General features: G+C 36.9%; 2 protein-coding genes across 3 annotated transcripts in view; one reads left to right on the forward strand and one right to left on the reverse strand.

Annotated features, from left to right (window-relative positions):
- Positions 1-1,180: 1,180 nt before the first annotated feature.
- fam13c (family with sequence similarity 13 member C) lies at positions 1,181-18,190 on the forward strand. The gene is made up of 10 exons (XM_051124516.1): positions 1,181-1,699; positions 6,809-7,001; positions 8,144-8,285; positions 8,493-8,574; positions 10,382-10,578; positions 10,688-10,771; positions 10,890-10,985; positions 12,689-12,873; positions 16,258-16,359; positions 16,721-18,190. The coding sequence occupies exons 1-10, from the start codon at positions 1,531-1,533 to the stop codon at positions 16,833-16,835; spliced, it is 1,365 nt and encodes a 454-aa protein (XP_050980473.1). The 5' UTR covers positions 1,181-1,530; the 3' UTR covers positions 16,836-18,190.
- Positions 16,382-19,842, reverse strand: part of phyhiplb (phytanoyl-CoA 2-hydroxylase interacting protein-like b) — a 37,722-nt gene continuing 34,261 nt past the window's right edge. For both annotated transcript variants that reach the window (XM_051124519.1, XM_051124520.1), the window contains exon 5: positions 16,382-19,263. In XM_051124519.1, coding sequence (XP_050980476.1) covers positions 18,726-19,263 — 538 coding nt within the window. In that variant the 3' untranslated portion in view covers positions 16,382-18,725. The remainder of the gene's footprint in view (positions 19,264-19,842) is intronic.

Raw genomic sequence — 19,842 nt, forward strand, 5'->3', positions numbered from 1 at the left:
AAAAAGATAAAAATGCACTTAAAAATCAATACCTGGGACAAATATAGACAGCACATTTCTGACATCAGTATACAGTAAATTAAGAACTGTTAATTAATAAGTTCCTTAGGGAACCCAAAATGGTTCTTCTTTGGTATCACTGTAAAAAATCCTTCTTAAATCTTTATTTTTACAAGTGAAATTGGCATAGTGTTATACATTAGAAGTGAAATGCATCCTCAAGAAGTTGAAAATGCCTTTGAAATCAATACCTTTGACAAACATAGACATAGACACATTTCTGACATCAGTATACGTGCATATGCATCCGTAATATCAGTTAAAATAGTAATTTATTTCTTATACTCTCAAAAATAAAGGTTCCAGAAAGGAAATTGTGCAGCGATACCACTGAACCATCATTTTGGGTTCCCCAATGAACCTTTCAGCGAACAGTTCTTGAAAGAAACATTTGTATTTCTTACTGTAAAGAAGATTTTATCATCTTTACACTGTAAAAAAAACCATTTTGTACAATGGAAAGATTCTATACATGTTAAGATTCTTCATGGAACCTTAGACCGTTATTTTAAACATGTTCAATCAAATTTATTTGACAGATACTCGTAAAAATAAAGGTTATATGGTTTAAATATACCTTTGACAGTTATGGAACCTCAGGTTCATTCCACATCAGGTTCTTTAGATTTGTAAAACATACTTTTTTTTAAAGAACTGTTCATTGAAAGGTTCTTTAGGGAACCCACAATGGATCTGGCATCACTGTGAAAAACCATGTGTGAACCTTTATGTTTAAATGTGTAAATGGGCATGACGTTAGAAGTGAAATGTGTCCTCAAAAAGATAAAAATGCACTTAAAAATCAATACCTGGGACAAATATAGACAGCACATTTCTGACATCAGTATACGTGCGTATATGCATCCGTAACATCTCTGAGCTGCATGATTCTGCTGCCTGCAGCTGCGTTGGGCTGTTTTCTATTTTATGAATGGATGCTGGGAGGGGCCATGATGTCAATACTCTCAGTGAGAACCTCCCCCCCACCTCCAGATGCGGGAAAAGCCTTCATAACCGCCGAGCTAAATCTGAGAATCCCCCCCGCCTCCCTCCTCCACGTATCCCACGCATCCGTCCGCAGGCACTCGCCGCCCCTCTCCCTCCAACCACACCTGTTCTCCTATCAGAAGAACCAGCTTCAGCCAGTCTGCTAAGGGGCTTGCTGACGCCAGAAGACCCCCCTTTCTTCTTTCTCTCTCTCTCTCTCTCTCTCTCTCTCACTCGTGCTGCTTTTTCGCCACTAAAAGAGTGGCATGAATAATCCATGCCAGATAAAGAACTGCAGCAGAGAGGGACGTGATCACAAGCCTCGCTCGTGCACGTACGCACACCCTCGGACACACGCGTGTATCGTGAGCAGGGCTGATGGAGGCAGAGCGGAGGGGCGTGTGAGACTGCAGTGGCATCCTTCTTCTCTGCTCGACGCGTGCAGAACGATCTTCCTCTTACGCTTTGAAACCTGAAGCTGGCATGTTCTGCTTCTGCTTTCAGGGCTCGTTGCTGAAGCTCCAGGCTCTGGAGGGAGACACCAGCCCTTCTTCGGACACCTCTCCCGAAGACAGTCCACCCTGCCTGGGATTCAAAGACGAAATCCTGATTCCTGCATGCAATGGCGTTAGGGAAGAGCACAGCCCACCAGGTAAGAGAGCCGGCATTGCTTTTTGCAGTGCTTTATGGGTAGCATGTGAGTGTCTGATGGTGGCTGCTACGTTGCGTGAATGAATGAATGTGTTCTGCTGATATCCAAACCCACTGACCGACTAACATGAGTGATGGGAGGGCTAGGCTTATTTGTTTATGGGTTTTGTGAAGAAGATGGCTCTTGTTTTTTGGGCACATGTGAGTCACTTGCCCGAGCCGCTTCACACTGGCATCTATTAATAACACAGGCACTGGGATAGCAGGCACCTCCTCACAGCACGACTTTAACACACAAACACATGTATTCATCCCACAATTTGGCAAAATTCTTTATGCGCTACCTCTTGCGTACGTCATTTCACTGTTTTATCTCTGCTCTAAAAGCTAACAAGTGATACTGGAGCTTTTTTTCAAAGCTAACTTCAGTGGTGATTTTTGAGCCCTCCTCAAGTTCACACAGGTGTCCTAGCAGAGTAGCCACACTTGTAATATATGTTCAGGTAATTTTGACAACCATAAAGTAATTTTCTTAGTAAGCGTTCCATGTCATCTAACGTAGTGACATTTATACATTACTGTTCAAAAGAGTTTTTGAACGTTTTAGAAAGAAGTGACTCATCAAGTCTGCATTTATTTAATAAAAAATACAGTAAAAACTGCAAAATTGTGAATTAATATTATACATTTAAAATAAGTGGTTTATTTTTTTTATATATTTTAAAATGTAATTTATGACTGTGATGCAAAGCTGAATTTTCAGCATCATTACTCCAGTCTGCAGTGTCACATGATTCTTCAGAAATCATTCTAATATGCTGATTTCTCAAGAAACATTTATTATTATAAATGTTGAAAATAGTTCAACACAGTTTTGCTGTCACTTTTGATCAGTTTAAAAATGCAAATATTTCAAAAAAGAAAAGTACTGTCTCTAAACTTTTGAATGGTAGTGTACATTTTTAACCTTTACTGAACTACTGAAACCACTGTTTGTTAACTTTTTTTTGGTTTACAATCACTATATGCCTCAGTCTGAGGATTGTCTTGTTATGGTTTCATTGGGTCAGTGTGTTTACAGTGACTCAGGTTCAGTGTGTGTGTGTTAAGATCAGCAGTTTGTCAGTTGTTCGCTCTGTTCATTTCCGCTGTCTCTCTGCATCTTTGTTTTCATTTGTGTCTGCTATTGTTCTTTTTGGAAGTGTGGAATGCTGAAGTTTGCTTGAGTCAGTATGAATGTTGAACTTGCTTTATTAATCATGCTCCAAAACTTCTGCGTTTTGAGTTATCCGATCCAAAAATGTTATTGAAAGATCTCCTTTGCTCTTTTTATGAAGTTAAACAGTTTATCTTTTATTCAAGGTATGGTAAAATGCTATGGTATAATTATACTATGGTATAATTATGGCATTGGTGCTTTATAAAGTGTTTTGAACCTTTTGAAACCATATTGCAAATCAATATAATTTAGAACAAATAGGCAACTCTCTAAAAACAGCCCATAATATTTAGTAACTGCATAGTAACACATTACACCACATCTTAGTAACAGCATCTCCCTAGCAACAGCACAGAACACCTTTGAAACTGCAAAGCAACACACTATCAATAACTAGAAACAAATAGGCAGTTGCATAGCAATACAGTAATATTTACTTGTAACATCTTAGCAACTACATATAGACACCCTGGCAACCGCATACCAACTCCCTAGCAATAGCTCACAGCACCTAGAAACGGCATAGTATCACAATAACAACCCACAAGGGCATCTTAGCATCCACATATAAATATCCTGGCAACCACCCACTACACCCTAGCAACTCTATAGCAACACATTCCACACCTTTGAAACTGCATAGCAAAAGAATATCAATCACTAAAACCAAATGTGCAACTGCATAGCAACTCTCTAGCAACAGTCTAACAACTCCATAGAAACACAGTAACAATCCACACAGAGCATCTTAGCAACCACACATAAAAAAATCCCATCAGCTGCATAGCAACACAATAACAAACACTCAGAACACACTAGGAACGACACAGCAACTCTCTATCAACAGCCTACAATACCTAACGACTGCATAGGAATATTGTAGCAACCCAATGTAACAACATAGCAACTGCATACATTATAAACATTGTGGCATCTTCCCACAACATCCTAGCAACTGCATAGAAACACAATCACACACTAGTAACTGCATTACAACTCCGTAGCACCTCAGAACACCAAACATCCTGGCAACCACCCACAACAATCTAGCAACTCTACAGCAACACATTTCATTTGCACTTTAGCAACCATATAGCAACTCCCAAGCAACAGCCCAAAACACTTTTGAAGCTGTATAGCAACTCTTAGCAACTGTTCCTTACACCTAGAAACTCCATAGCAACACATTAACATCTACTCAAAACAACTGTGCAAACAACATAACAACTCCCTACCAGTAGCCCAGAATGTCTTTAAAACGGAATAGCAACACAATATCGCTCAAAACAAATATGCAACTGCATAGCAACTCCTTAGCGATAGTCCATAACATCTAGCAACTCTATAGCAACACATTCTACTCAAAAGATATTACCAACTGCACAGTAACTCTCTAGCAACAGAACACCTTTAAAACTGCGTAGTATAACAATATCAATCAGTCAAAACAAATAGGCAACTACATAGCAACTTACTAGCAACAGTCCATAACACCTAGCAAACTCCATAGACACAGTAACAATCCACAAAGAGCATCTTAGCAACCACATATAAACACCCTTGCAAACACCTAAAAAATCCCATCAACTGCATGGCAGCACAGTAACAATCACTTAGAACACATTATATAGAATGATATAGAAACTCTCTAGCAACAGCCTAGAATACCTAGTAACTGCACTGGAATATTGTAACAACCAACTCAGAACATCTTAGCCACTGCATACATTATAAACATTATAAACATCTTGTCAGCCACCCACAACAACCTAGTAACTGTACAGAAACACATTCCACTCAGAAGACATTAACAACCACATAGCAACTCCCTAGTGACAGCCCACAACACCTTTGAAACTGTATAGCATCTTCTAGCAACTGTCCCTAATATCTGGCAACTCCAAAACAACAAATTAACATCCACTCAGAACATCTTAGCAACCACATATAAACACTCTGGCAACAACTCACACATAGCACATTACCAACCGCATAGCAACTCCCTAGCAACAGTCCATAACACCTTTGAAACCAACATAATATCTCTCAAAATAAATAGGCAACTCCATAGCAACTCCCTAGCGACAGTCCGTAACACCTAGCAGCTCTGTAGCAGCACCTTAACGTCAACTCAGAACATCTTAGCAAACACATATAAATAACCTGGCAACCACTCATGCGTAGCACATTAGCAACCACATAGCAACTCCCTAACAAAAGCCCAGAGAACCTTGAAAACTGCAAAGCAACACAATATCACTTAGAACAAATAGGCAACTGCATAGCAATGCCTTATCGACAGTCCGTAACACCTAGTAGCTCTAAGGCAACACCGTAACATCCACTCAGAACATCTTAGCAACTACATAAAGACCCTGGCAACCACTCTCACATAGAACATTAGCAACCACATAGCAACTCCCTAGCAACATCCCAGAATACCTTTGAAACTGCATAGCAACACAATATCACTTAAAACAATTAGGCAACTGCATAGCAATGCCTTAGCAACAGTCCGTAACACCTAGCAGCTCTATACATGTAGCAACACCGTAACATTCACTCAGAACATCTTAGCAACCACATATGAACACCCTGGCATCCACTCACACATAGCAAATTAGCAACCACATAGCAACTCCCTAACAATGGCACAGAACACCTTTGAAACTGCATACCAACACAATATCACTCGAAACAAATAGGAAACTGCATAGCAACTTCTTAGCGACTGTCCGTAACACCTAACAACTCTGTAGCAACACCTTAACATCAACTCAGAACATCTTAGCAACCACATATAAATACCCTGGCAACAACTCACACATAGCACATTACCAACCACATAGCAACTCCCTAGTAACAGCCCTGAACTCCTTTGAAACTGCATACCAACGTAATATCATTCAAAACAAATAGGCAACTGCATAGCAGCTCTCCAGCAAAAGTCCATAACACCTAGCAACTCTACAGCAAGAGCTTAACATCAGCTCAGAACATCTTAACAAGCACATATTAAAACCCTGGCAACCACTCACGCATAGCATATTAGCAACCACATAGCAACTCCCTAACAACGGCACAGAACACTTTTGAAACTGCATACCAACACAATATCACTCAAAACAAATAGGAAACTGCATAGCAACTCCCTAGCGACAGTCCATAACACCTAGCAACTCTACAGCAAGAGCTTAACATCAACTCAGAACATCATAACAACCACATATTAAAACCCTGGCAACCACTCATGCATAGCACATTAGCAACCACATAGCAACTCCCGAACAACAGTCCAGAGAATCTTGGAAACTGCATAGCAACACAATATCACTCAAAACAAATAGGCAATTCCATAACTACTCCCTAGCAACAGCCCGTAACACCTTGCAATTCTGTAGCAACATCTTAACATCAACTTCTCATATAAACACCCTGGCAACAACTCACACATAGCACATTAGCAACTCCTTAGCAACAGCCCATAACACCACTGAAACTGCATAGCAGCACAATATCACTCAAAACAAATAGGCAACTGCATAGCAACATATAAACACCTTGACAATCACTCTCAACATAGCACATTAACAACCACATAGCAACCACACAACACTCTAGATTTGTGCTGGCAGATTTTGCACAGCAAGCACAACTCACATTTTTATTTTTTATTATTTGTTCATTATTTTTTCCCTGAGAATTTAACTGTCTAGTTGTGTTTGAAATTGGTCAGATTGGATATCAGGCAACTATGAGAAAATATTGTCTTTTCCAGATGAAGTGCTCAGTTTAAATTGTAATCCCAGGGTTAGCAACAGTAGGACACAGTGCTTTTATCCCAGCATGGCACTCTGATCTGTGTGTGTGTGTGTGTATGTGTGTGTTTAGACTTTAGGCTGGCAGAGGGTGACTGTAGCAGTGATTTCCAGCAGAGCCCGGGGCCCAGTCGACTCATCCAGCACATCACAGATGACAACAGCCCCTTGCCCTCCCCACGCTGCTCCAGCCTCAGCCAGAGCCAACGCTTCAACACAGACCCTGAATCTGCCCCGTCTCCACCCTGCGCACAGCATCTCATCATGTACGAACACACACACACGTTTCCATGTTTTATGGGGACATTCCATAGACATAATGGTTTTTATACTGTGCAAACTGTATTTTCTATCCCCTTACTCTAAACCTACCCCTCACAGGGAACTTTCTGCGTTTTCAAAAGAGATCATTCTGTATGATTTATAAGCTGTTGTCCTCGTGAAGACCTTTCACCTTCTTTCGTTTGGCCTGTTTAGTCAAAATATCTAATTTCTCCTTTCCTGGAGAGCAAGTCTCAGAATCAGCCGGCTGGAGCTAGTAACACAGTGACCCACTTTTTAAACCAGATTTTCATTTCTCATTATTAACATGAGTTTCCTGCTGACTAATGCTGTAGTGATGGAAACACCAAAATTTTCCACTTTTCCAAAATTATTTCACTCTTCTACTCTGTAGTTGTTTGTGATGCTCTCCCTTGTAGTCACTATTGCATTATTAGGGTAAATAAACAGTAAAAAACTGGACAGGACAGACAGGATTGCATTTCTGCTTAGAAAATGTTTTTTTTTTTTTTTTTATAATTTAGTTATCTAAGATGAAAGAGTACAGGATGATACAGATGAAATTAAATTATAGACAGCTTAATGTCATTACACAACTTCTTAATGCTCATGATCAAACAGAATCAATTATTCCAGAGCAATTTAATATAAAAGATAATATTTTATTCAGCAAGGATGAATAAATTGATCAAAAGTGACAAGTCAAAAAATTTGTTACAAAAGATCTGTTTTCAAATACATTCTGTTCGTTTAAACTTCCTATTCATTAAAGAATTATGAAAAAATGTATTATAGTTTCTACTACAATATTAAGCAGCTCAAGTCTTTTTAACATTGATAATGTTTGTTGAGAAGCAAATCAGTATATTAGAATGATTTCTGAAGAATGAAAATTCATCTTTGCTATCACAGTAATAAATTACATAAATGACAATAAATTGGAATAGAAAAGCTACTTTAAATTGTAATAATATTTTACAATATCACTAGTTTTGATCACCCTTAGCATAAAAAAACTACTTTTTTTGCATATTTAGTACTAAATATTGGCCATTTAATGTTGCCTGGTTTATGCTCTCACTGTAGTTGTATGTTAGTGTTTATATATGTGTTTTCTTCTCTTTAGGGCTCGTGGAGTTGTTAGAACGGAGGTTCCTGGAGACGCTAAGGAAGCTACTTCCATCCCACTCCTTACCAAACACATCCAAACTCTAAAGAGGAGAATACGCAAGTTTGAGGAGCGCTTTGAGCAAGAAATGAACTATAAGGTCAGAATAGTTAAAAATCCATTGTATTACTGTGGTACAAGTCAAAAAATTTTCATCGTTTAACTTTGTAGTTTATTGCCCTCTACTGGAGAAGAATAGTACTACTGTTTCATTCAGATGATATACAACCAGGAGAATCTGGTAAAGACTCCAGAGTCCAGATAAGAAGTTATAGCTCCTAAATTTAGTGTCTGTTCTCACCCACAGCCTTCACATAATGATAAATCAGCCAATCCAGAGATTTTGAGGCTCATGAGTGAACTAGCCAGATCTCGCAAGCAGCTCAAAGGTAAGACTGCCTGTCTGAATAATAAAACGTAAGGTGATTCATGGGCCTGTTTTTATTCATTAAAACAGTTTTATAAGATTAATTGTTACATGGCTCTCACAACATTCCTATATGTTTAATTTAATGTGTTTGTGAACCCATGTTCTGATTTAAAACAAACTCCTTAAAACATAGTCAGATTTACATATATAATCAGTAGATTAATTTTTTTTTCAATATCGGGTAAAAATACTGTTTTCATATTAATTATAATGTTATAATGTTAAATGTCAATCATGTGTGTGTGTGTGTATGTATATATATATACATATGTACAGTCAAAATATTTTGTTTTTTTTAAAGAAGTCACTTCTGCTCACCAAGACTGCATTTATTTGATCCAATGTACAACAAAAACAGTAAAATTTTGAAATATTTTTACTATTTATAATAAGTGTTTTCTATTTGAATATATTATAGAATGTAATTTATTCATGTGATTTCAAATCTGAATTTTTAGCATCATTACTCCAGTCACATGATCCTTCAGAAATCATTCTAATACTCTGATATGCTGCTCTAATAAAACAAACAAACAAACATTTATTATTATTATTATTACTATTATTAACAGCTGAGTAGAATTCAGGTTGATTAATAAAAAGTTCATAAGAGCAGCATTTATCTGAAATAGAAATCTTTTGTAACATTCTAAATGTCTTTATCATCACTTTAGATCAATTTAAAGCATCCTTGCTAAATAAAAGTAATAATTTATGTAATTTCTTTTCAAAAAAAAAAAAAAATGATTCCAAGCTTTCAAATGGTATAATGTATATTGTTACAAAAGCTTTTTATTTCGGATAAATGCTGATCTTTGCATCTTTCTATTCATCAAAGAATCCTGAAAAAATTACTTAGCTGTTTTAAATATTGATAATAATAAATCATGCAAATCATGCTGAATGATTTCTGAAGGAACATGTGACAAGCAAGACTGGAGTAATGATGCTGAAAGTTTAGCTTTGATCACAGGAATAAATTACCTTTTTAAATAGAAAGCAGTGATTTTAAATAGTAAAAAAAATTCACAATATTACTGCTTTTGCTGTATTTTGGAAATACATGAAGGCTTGGTAAGCAGAATTCTCATTAAAAAGGGAGTGTTTGTGTGTGTGTGTGTGTGTGTGTGTACTTGGGACCAAATGTCCCCACAAGGATAGTAAAACCTGCGGCCCCCACAAAAATTATTAAAAATAGTAAATTATGTTTATCTGAAAATGTAACGATGCAAACATGTTTCCTGTAAGGGGTAGGTTTAGGGTTAGGGTTGGGTTAGGGGATAGACAATATCGTTTAGTCAGTATAAAAACTATAGAAGTCTATGGAAAGTCCCCACAATTCACAAAAACAAACGTGTGTGTGTGTGTGTGTATGTATACACACATACTGCATTCCGTGACACAAAAACAGTATTATTTATACAATTACTGTGGATTTAGGCGTGCACCTGGACACTCACTGTGAGTGATACAAATGGTGAAATGGATGGAGTATCACTAGAATATCACACTCCTCTTAGCCAGTTGGATTTGAGGACCAGAAAGAACTGTTGTATAAATAAATATAAACAATGTGGCAGACATTCATGGTGCTGTTTGTCAATATTATTGTTTCGAGGAAGCCGAGTAACATAATAATCTGAATTCATAATGAAAACGAGTGTTGGACTAATATAATTCCTCTATTTTGTGACTGCTTTGAATTCAGTAAATTCCACTTCCTGTCATTGTCTCCAATTATTCTAACTGTATACCTGTTTCCCCAGATTTGAAGCTTAGACAGTCATTTGAGGAGTCCCGGAAACATGAGAACAACCAGTCCATGGATATCTGCAGGTACACTAACGGCCAGCAGGAGACGCCAGAGCAGCAGCACAAGCCCTCTCTGGAGGAGACGGTGGACACACTCCTGAAACGGCTACGGGAGAAACGCCAGGCCCTCGGCCTCCCAGACAACATGAAGGTGAGGCCATCTGTGGATGCATTCTGTTCGGGTGGGTGGGGATTTGATTGTGTGTTTGTGCGGCCAGGGTTTGCAGTGATTAACTCAACACGCGCTCTTCTGTCCACAGGAGATGACCCAAAGACAGATGGCCCTGGAGAAGATCACTCTGCAAAAATGTCTGCTGTATTTTGAGAGCTTACACGGCCGTCCTGTAAGAGGTTTTTTGCATTTAAATACAGAAATGTTCTAGTTAATTAGATACGGATTAGGATTATAGAATTAATATTTGAACAAAATGTTTGTTTTTTTACGTGATTTTGTCCCCGTAGGGCACCAAACAAGAAAAAAACCTGGTGAAACCTCTCTATGATAGATACCAGATGGTGAAACATCTCCTGTGTGCAACTCCCACTATTACAACTATAGTAAGTGTTATATTTACACATACACTGGCAGTCAAATGGTTGGAATAATTAATTTTTTAAAATGTTTTTGAAATAACTATGTTTTATTCACCAAGGCTGGATTTGTTTGATTAAAAAAAACAGTAAAAACATTTTTAAAGAAAAAATATTATTACAATTTCAGTGTTTTGGGGGGGTAGGGGAGGAGGATGGATGGGGTAGGGGTGTCGGTACCCAACGGTACTTTTTTCGGTACTTTACTCTCTGTATAATAACAAAAACATTTATTTCAGTAAAAAAAGGCCAAAACTCTCAATTTCAACGTTTTGAACAACAGGGCCCTACAGTCTTTTTCTTTCTTTTTTTTTTTCAAGAGATTTTTGTGTTTTAATTTTTCTGATAATCAAATGAAAACATTAAACATTTATTTATTTTTAATCAAATGAAAATTAAACCCTTTTATTTTTTGGCAAACAAACAGAGGTTTACTGTTAAAATTAATACATGCAAGAAAATTTGTGTGAATATTTTGTTAAAAAAAGTTTTAATAATAATTGTAGAATTTGTTTCTACAATTAAGTGGCTAATCTGGTTGTAATATTTATATTTATCATTTAATTGTTTTATTTAAATTGGCCAGAAATAGAAATATATAAAGACGTACATTATACTGCACAAAAGTATTACAAGAGTAATATATTTCTGTTACACGTTAAACCATTTATTTTTATTATGTGTTACAGATAGATACATACACAGCCAAGCGGAACATGCAGGATTCATATCTAAACCGCCTTTTTGGGTTTTAATGTTCATAGACATTAGTCTATATCGTGATTCGAATTAAGTGACAGACCCGATTTTGACTTATTCATCCAAAAATTGACAAATTCCGTGGCATTCCGCGCTACGGAATAAATTCTGTTTTTATGAATGGACTTCATGTAGAGACAGAAATTACATGCCGCTGTGTAAATAAGATAAATACTGTAGCATAAGACCATTTAGTTTAGTTTAGCTGTTTAATAAAATAACCAGGTATAGACCTGTTCTATAGGAAAGGTAACCTTAAATGACTTTTGTTGTGATCTGGCGCTATATAGAAAATAAAATTAAATAAAATTTATTTATAATGGCAGGGGGAAATGGCTTATAATGGCAGGGGAGGAAACACTGAATTTAAAAAAACTGTTTTGTATTTGAATATAGATGAAAATGTAATTTATTCCTTTAATGTGACAAAGCTGAATTTTCAACATTTTTACTCCAGTCTTCAGTGTCACATGATCCTTCAGAAATCATTCTAATATGATGATTTGCGGCTTAAGAAACATTTCTTATTATTACCAACGTCACAGTTTTTGGTGCTCATTATTTTGTAAGTAACTGTAAGTAAAAAAAGTAAAAGTAGGATTTTTCAAAAAGCAGGGATGCATTAAATGAATCAAAAGTCACAGTAAAGACATTTATATTTTTACAAAACATTTCTATTTCTATCCTGAAAAATGTATCATGGTTTTCTCAAATATTCAGCAGCAACATTAATAATCATAAGAGCCATTATTAATAATTGAGAACCAATAATAACTGATAGTTCATCACCAAATCAGCATAATAGAATGATTTCTGAAGGATCATGTGACACTAAAGACTGGAGTAATGGCACAACTATAATTAAGTAAGATTAAGAGTAAGATTCTATGGTTGTTGTGAATGTATCACAGGAAGAAGAAGAAGGCTCAGATGATGATTCCGTTCGGTACACACCCCCACCCGTGTGTCTCACTGATAAGAGAGGTTGTGGGGAGGAGGAGGGAGACAGCGACCCGGCCTTTGTGTCTCCGCTGGATGAGATCAAGACAGTGAGACATTCAGCCATAACCATGTCCAACCTCCACGAGGCCTCCAGGTACACAAGCCTTAGTCATTGTGGAACATCACATGCAATTAAAAATAATGAGGTAACACTTTGGTTTAGGGACTAATTTTTACCATGAACTAATGCTCGTTAGCGTGCATATTACTAGCATATTGGCTGTTTATTAGTACTTAGAAAGCACTACCCCATACCTAAACTTAACTACCTTACTCACTATGAATAAGCAGCAAATTAGAAGTCTAGTTAGTTAATAGTCAGAATTGGTGCCCAAACTCAAGTGTAAGCAATAATGATTAAGTTTTTTTTTTTTTTTTAAATAATGACAGAATGCTGTTCCAGAGATATGAGGAAAACAAAAGGAGGGTTTTAGCCGAATACCCAGTGTGCTGTTTTCCATAATGGGCTTCTAAGCTCCAAAATGGAGACAGAAATCACATCTAAAGTACTATAAAAGTAGTCCTTAGATTCTTGCTCTACAGTACTGTGCAAAAGTCTTAGGCCACTAGTATTTTCACCAGCTAAAAATGGTTTAAAGTAAGTTATTTCTATCTTTTGCTGTAGTGTGTCAGTAGGAAACATCAGTTTACATTTCCAAACATTCTGTTTGCCATTAATTGTAATAATCTAGTGAGATTTTTGTTTGCACAGGCAGTCTGACAACAGCCAGTGCTCCACACAGAGATCTGATCTCACCATCATCCAGTCTGTCTCTGGAATGACATGAAGAAACAGAATAACTGAAACAGACTAAATCCAGAAGAACTGTTTCAACATCTCCAAGATGTTTCAAGTAACCTACCTGCAAAGCTACACAAAGCTGCACATAGGGCAAAAGCTACTTTAAATGCAATGGATGGTCACATCAAATGCTGATTTATTTTAGTTAATAGAAGTTCATTGATGAAGAAAATCTATTTATGACATTGTTTTTGACAGCATCCTCATTTTATGTGCCTAACTGTCTAAAAATTTTAACAGTACTGTAGCTTTGTAGGTGTAGGTCTCTTAAGACATCTTGGAGATGTTGCCACAGTTCTTCTGGATTTAGTCTGTCTCTATTTTTTCTGTTTCTTAAGACAGACTGGATTGAATGATGGAGAGATCAGATCTCTGTTTGCACAAGGAGTTTGACAACAGCCTGTGCTCCATACAAAAATCTCACTGGATTATTATAATTAATGGCAAAATGAATATTTAGAAATGTAATCTGAGATTTCCTACTGACACACTACAGCAAAAGACCGACTAAAACTGACTTTAAACCATTTTTTAGCTGATGAAAATACTAGTGGCCTAAGGCTTTTGCACAGTACTGTATATTTCAAGTCTTCTGAAGTCATATTTTGTGTGAGGAGTAGACTAAGATTTAAGTTTATTCACAGTCATTTCAAATATGTTGCATTGAGACATGACATTTGAATTGACTGTGCACAATTGAGATTTGAGAACTAAAGCAAAATGTCAGTTTCTCTGTTTATCACACACAAAGCTTTCATATGACTTCAGAAGACTTGGAATGTAGCACAGTTATATAAACCACTTTTATGCTACTTTATCATTTTTTAAGAGTGTAACAGCCCCAGGTCCCATTTATTTTTGCTGCATGGTAGAGCAGGGTTGCCAGATCTTCCTAACAAAGCAAGCCCAGCGAATACTTAAACTAGCCCAAATACCAGAAATACCTAAAATACATATTTTACATTAACTGATAAAAAAAAATGATGATTGATTGTCACACACAGAAATCCTTTATGTATTACAAACACTTTCAACACAAGAAGTACTGTATAGTAGTAATGTATATGTACATCACAGTTTTCATAAACTAAAACATCTTACTTTAAGATTAACAGCTGGTAAACAAAATACTTTGAGGTTTGGTGAGGTTGTTAATCTTTTATTTAACTATTTGAAAATGAATGAAATGAGTATACAAAATAAACATTTCAAGATAATCCTAAAAGTTGGAAGATTCTTCTGTAGATTTTTCCATTTTTGGAAAAAGTTTTTTTTTTTGTAATTTACTAGAATGATTCCTGGAGAGACCTGGCAGTTACCATAGAAACATTTGCACATAGGCTCCCTTCCAGTGCCTTTCTCTCACAAAAATCTCCTTACTATGCCTCATCATAGCACAGATTTATTATTGTTAGAATATAAGATTTAACCTGTGGCAAGAGTTTAAAATTCTTCAGGATAACCAAAGAATTGGCAACCCTCTGTTAGCATGGATGCCTCTAGACATTTTGCAATATACAGTTGAGGTCATGAGTTTACATGCACCTTGCAGAATCTGCAAAATGTTAATTATTTTACCAAAATAAAAGGGAGAATAAAAAATCCATGTTATTTTTTATTTAGTACTGACCTGAGTAAGACAATTTACATAAGGGATGTTTAGATATAGTCCACAAGAGAAAATAATAGTTGAATTTATACAAATGACGCTGTTCAAAAGTTTACATACACTTGATTCTTAATACTGTGTTGTTACCTGAATGATCCACAGCTGTTTTTATTGATAGTTGTTCATGAGTCTCTTGTTTGTGCTGTACAGTTAAACTGCCCACTGTTCTTCAGAAAAATTCTTAAGGTCCCACAAATTTTTTGGTGTTTCAGCATTTTTGTGTATTTGAACCATTTCCAACAGTGACTGTATGATTTTGAGAAAAATTTTTGAATTTGAAAATCAGGGTAAATGTAACTTATTTTGTCTTCTGGAAACATGTAAGTAGCTTCTGTAGCTTCTGAAGGGGCGTACTAAATGAAAAAAAAAAAAGAAAAAAGTACACATCTTCATTCTGTTCAAAAGTTTTCACCCCCAGCTCTTAATGCATTGGGTTTCCTTCTGGAGCATCAGTGAGCATTTGAACCTTCTGTAATAGTTACATATGAGTCCCTCAGTTGTCCTCAGTGGAAAGATGGATCTCAAAATCATACAGTCTTTGTTGGAAAGGGTTCAAATACACAAAAATGCTGAAAAACCAGAGAGTTTGTGGGACCTGAAGGATTTTTCTGAAGAACAGTGGGCAGTTTAACTGTTCAGGACAAACAAGGGACTTGTGAGAAATTATCACTAAACAAACAAAAAAACCCCACAGCTGTTAATCATTCAGGTAACAAAACAATATTAAGAATCAAGTGTCATGTGGACTTTTTAACAGGGTCATTTTTATAAATTAAACTATTATTTCTCTTGTGGACTATATTCAGGTCAGTTCTAAATAAAAAATAACATGCATTTTATACAGTCCCTTTTATTTTGGTAAAAAAAAATAACATTTTGCAGGTGTATGTATGTAAGAAAAAAGGCCTTACAGATTTGCAATGACATTGGTGTGTAAATTTTTCCTAATGATAAACTATAGGGTGAAATATTCCTTTACTAATTGTTTGTGTCTAATTTAATTGCAGGTCTGAGTTGCTGGAGTGTTTGCGTGAGACTCGAGCCGAGAAGAGGAGAAGACGTAAAGCCATCAGAGACTTTGAAGAGCAGTTCTTCAGACAGATGGGAAGGTAAAACACAGATGCGTTACTGTGGCATTAACACATTTTAATGGTATTTTGTTACTTTTATCGTTTTGAACATGGACAGGAAGGAAAAAGGAAAAAAAAGATCAAAATAGTTCAGCATAGTTAGCGTAATGCACATCTAATCAATGATACACAAAATAATACCACCAGGAAAAAAAAAAAAAAAAGAAAACTGTTTCTGTACACAATATATGGATTAAGTTTTTTAAATAAAATACATTTCCATTTATCTGCTATCCACTGATGTACAAAACTGCTTCAGTAAGGCAACTCAAGGATTAAATGTGTTTTCTAATGATAATTTATCATTCTTTTTCTTTCCCTCTCCACTAAAATAATGAAGAGCTGCACAAAAAGATGACCGAATCCCCATGGCTGAGGAGTACCAGGAGTACAAAAGTCTCAAAGCCAAATTACGCTTACTGGAAGTGTTGCTCAGCAAACAGGAAACCACATAAACTATCTGAGTTAAAGAGATTCTTTCTGCCTTTCAGTGTTGAACCCAATGTTTGGACCAAATGGAGTTTTTACATTTGACATATTGTGCCATAATGATGCTAAAATGCACTTTAATATCATTTCTGACCACATTGGAAGTCCTAGACTCAGTGGGTTGGGCCGAACCGTTCAAGGCCTTTCGGTGACTACTATCACGTAAACGCAAACGTGTGCGATCTCTGTGCTGTGTACAGAGAGAGACGGATCAATACAAACCTCATTTAGATTTCAAAGGGCAAAAGGAAATATAGAGTACTCATCTATGTTTATGGAATATGGCACTTTATTTTTGGAGGAGATTTTTTTTAACCAAAGTCGAATCATATGCAATTTTCACGTTTTCTTGAAGCTAGTTTATAATTCTAATTAGGAACATAGTGACATAGTGACATTATGCACACTAATGAGGATCCATGATTCTCAGGGGCTAGAGACGATCTCTAGCCTGACAAATAATGCAAAGCTCTAGATAGAAAACAACTCAGAGCACTTAAAATAACGGTTTTATGCAAATTTCAATGAGCTCCCTAACATATGAATACAGCAGCAGCCAACCATAATTGTACGCATTGTATGAACTAACAAAACGTAATTGTTTATTTCTCATATATTTGCCTCTCGCATGAAAAAGGGAGCACAAAATGAGACATACTACCCAGAATTAAAAAGGTTTCTCCCAGGAGAGCTATTGTTAGATCTATTTTATTCAAAAATGTGTTAAAGTACGGTACGTGGCCATCACAGAGCACAGTTTTCCTCCTATACATGAAGAACAAATGATCTATTAAGCCAGTGGTTAAAATGAACACTGTCCAATCACGTCGCACACTAAAAACAATACTGAAGCCCAAAGCAGGAGATATGTTCATGGGAAGCGGATGTGCGCTTTAAGTGCAATTCTGCTCAAGTAGCTACTCTCTGGAAACGAAACAATCGATATCTTTCCTTTCCGACGGCTCTACTGCAATGAACTATTACAATCTTTGTGTAGTGTCTTTGCATGCCAACCAGCGTAAACTGTTGAATTGTGCTACAATCAGGTGTGGTTATTCTGTCATGTTATCGTCGTCCCAGAATTTATTATTTGCTGTACACATCCACAATGACAAATGTAGCTTTTGAATGTTAGCTATAGTGCACGTAACTCTACATTGGTTTATACAGTAAATATATATATATAATTATCTATATATATTTGCTTTATCGTGACCCTTTTCTTTTCCATCACCAAAGTCCTCTGTATTGTGCACTTCTGGTTCTGTCCATTTTCTATTCACCAGTTAAAAAATAAATATTTTTCTATCTACACGTCGTATCACATTTATTATATGTTAAATCACAGTATACTGGATGGGTTGGAATAGATAACATGAAACACTGCTGATGAACAGTTATGGATGTTTGCAGTCATGCTACAGATACGTCCGATCACATATTTTGAGATACCTCACTTGATATCATCACATTCATAATGCCTCATAAGAAGGGCTGTCTCGATTCACAGACCTCTGTGACTTAATGAGCGTTTAGTGTTAAATTTGTGTAAACTTTGGTAAACTGTTACAATGCCGTGTTCTAACAGGAAGGTCTGACAGCCAATAGGATTAAAGAGCAGTTTGATTGACAGGCGGTGATTAAGTAAACATCCCAACACAAAAATAGGAGCACGACATATCTAAACAAAAAAAAAATCGTCATTTTGTCAAAAGCTGTGAGACACATGCTGCGGAGGAGCCTTGCAGACACCAGAAGGAATTATGGATAAGTTCGATAATGGGTAAGGAGGACGGCTAAAGGAGAAGGCGATTTTCTGTGCTGTTCAAGGCAGCAGGAGGGTTCAGTTTCGTAGGTTAGCGTCCCACGCTGATGTTGCAGGTCTTGCAGCTGGGATCCTTCTTGGCGTTGACTGTGGACAGGCTCATGAGCTGGTGGCCGCTGATCTCGGCTACCGTGCCCAGGCTCAGATCCACGGGGTCGGTGTAGATGACCTCCAGGATAAGGTCCTGTGCGTGGTGGAACACCAGCCGGCCGTCTTCGTCTTCCGAGCACGTCATAAAGCGGTTGTTGCCGATATCCAGCGCTGGTAGGCGCTGCTTGCAGAACTCGTCTCCAGTCGAGCCCTTCGGCGCGATCACCAGGATGACGTAGTGATAGGCCGTGTACATGCAGTAGAAGTCGGCGAAATACAGGTTTGTCTTGGGACTGAAGAGCTCCTCGGCTGGCAGCTGGAAGCGGTAACGGCCGTACGGCGAGTCCTGTGGGGGTTTGCCCGTGTTGAACTCGGTGTTGCAGCTGAAGAAGATGCCCTCGAGCTTCCCGCTGATGGGCGAACCGTGGCTGCCGCTGTTGTCCTTCACCGATGGCAACATCTTGTTGTTTTGGGCCTCCCTGCAACAAGAAGATTTACTGTAAATGACTTCATGCAGATGTTCAGTGGCACTAAAAGATTAGCTTTAACAAGCTGTCTCCTGACTTTACTGGCAGTGACTAACCTCCTTAAATCAGTAAAGCCTGTTGTAGCTGGAGAACACATTACAGCTAATACTTTAAAATGGAAACTGGAACCATATCATATGGCTTCAGAAAACTATCATAAAGCAATTATATGGTTTTGGAAAACACTTTTATGGTATTATTATGATGCTTTTTGCATTTTTTGATCATGACAGCCATTGTTGCCATTCACTTTCATTACAGTATATGGAAAAGAGTAGTTTGAACATTCTGCTAAATGTATCCTTTTGTTTTATTTATTTATTTATTTATTTTATTTTTTATTTTTTTGGAGAAAAGCATTATATGTGACCCTGGACCACGGGTATATTTGTAGCAATAGACAAAAATACATTGTATGGGTCAAAATTATTGATTTTTGTTTTATGCCAAAAATTATGAAGGATATTATTATATAGGATATTATTATTATATAGGATACATAACGATTATGATCAAAACTTAATTTTTGAT

The sequence above is a fragment of the Labeo rohita genome, chromosome 12 (assembly GCF_022985175.1).
Source record: "Labeo rohita strain BAU-BD-2019 chromosome 12, IGBB_LRoh.1.0, whole genome shotgun sequence".
NCBI lineage: Eukaryota > Metazoa > Chordata > Actinopteri > Cypriniformes > Cyprinidae > Labeo > Labeo rohita.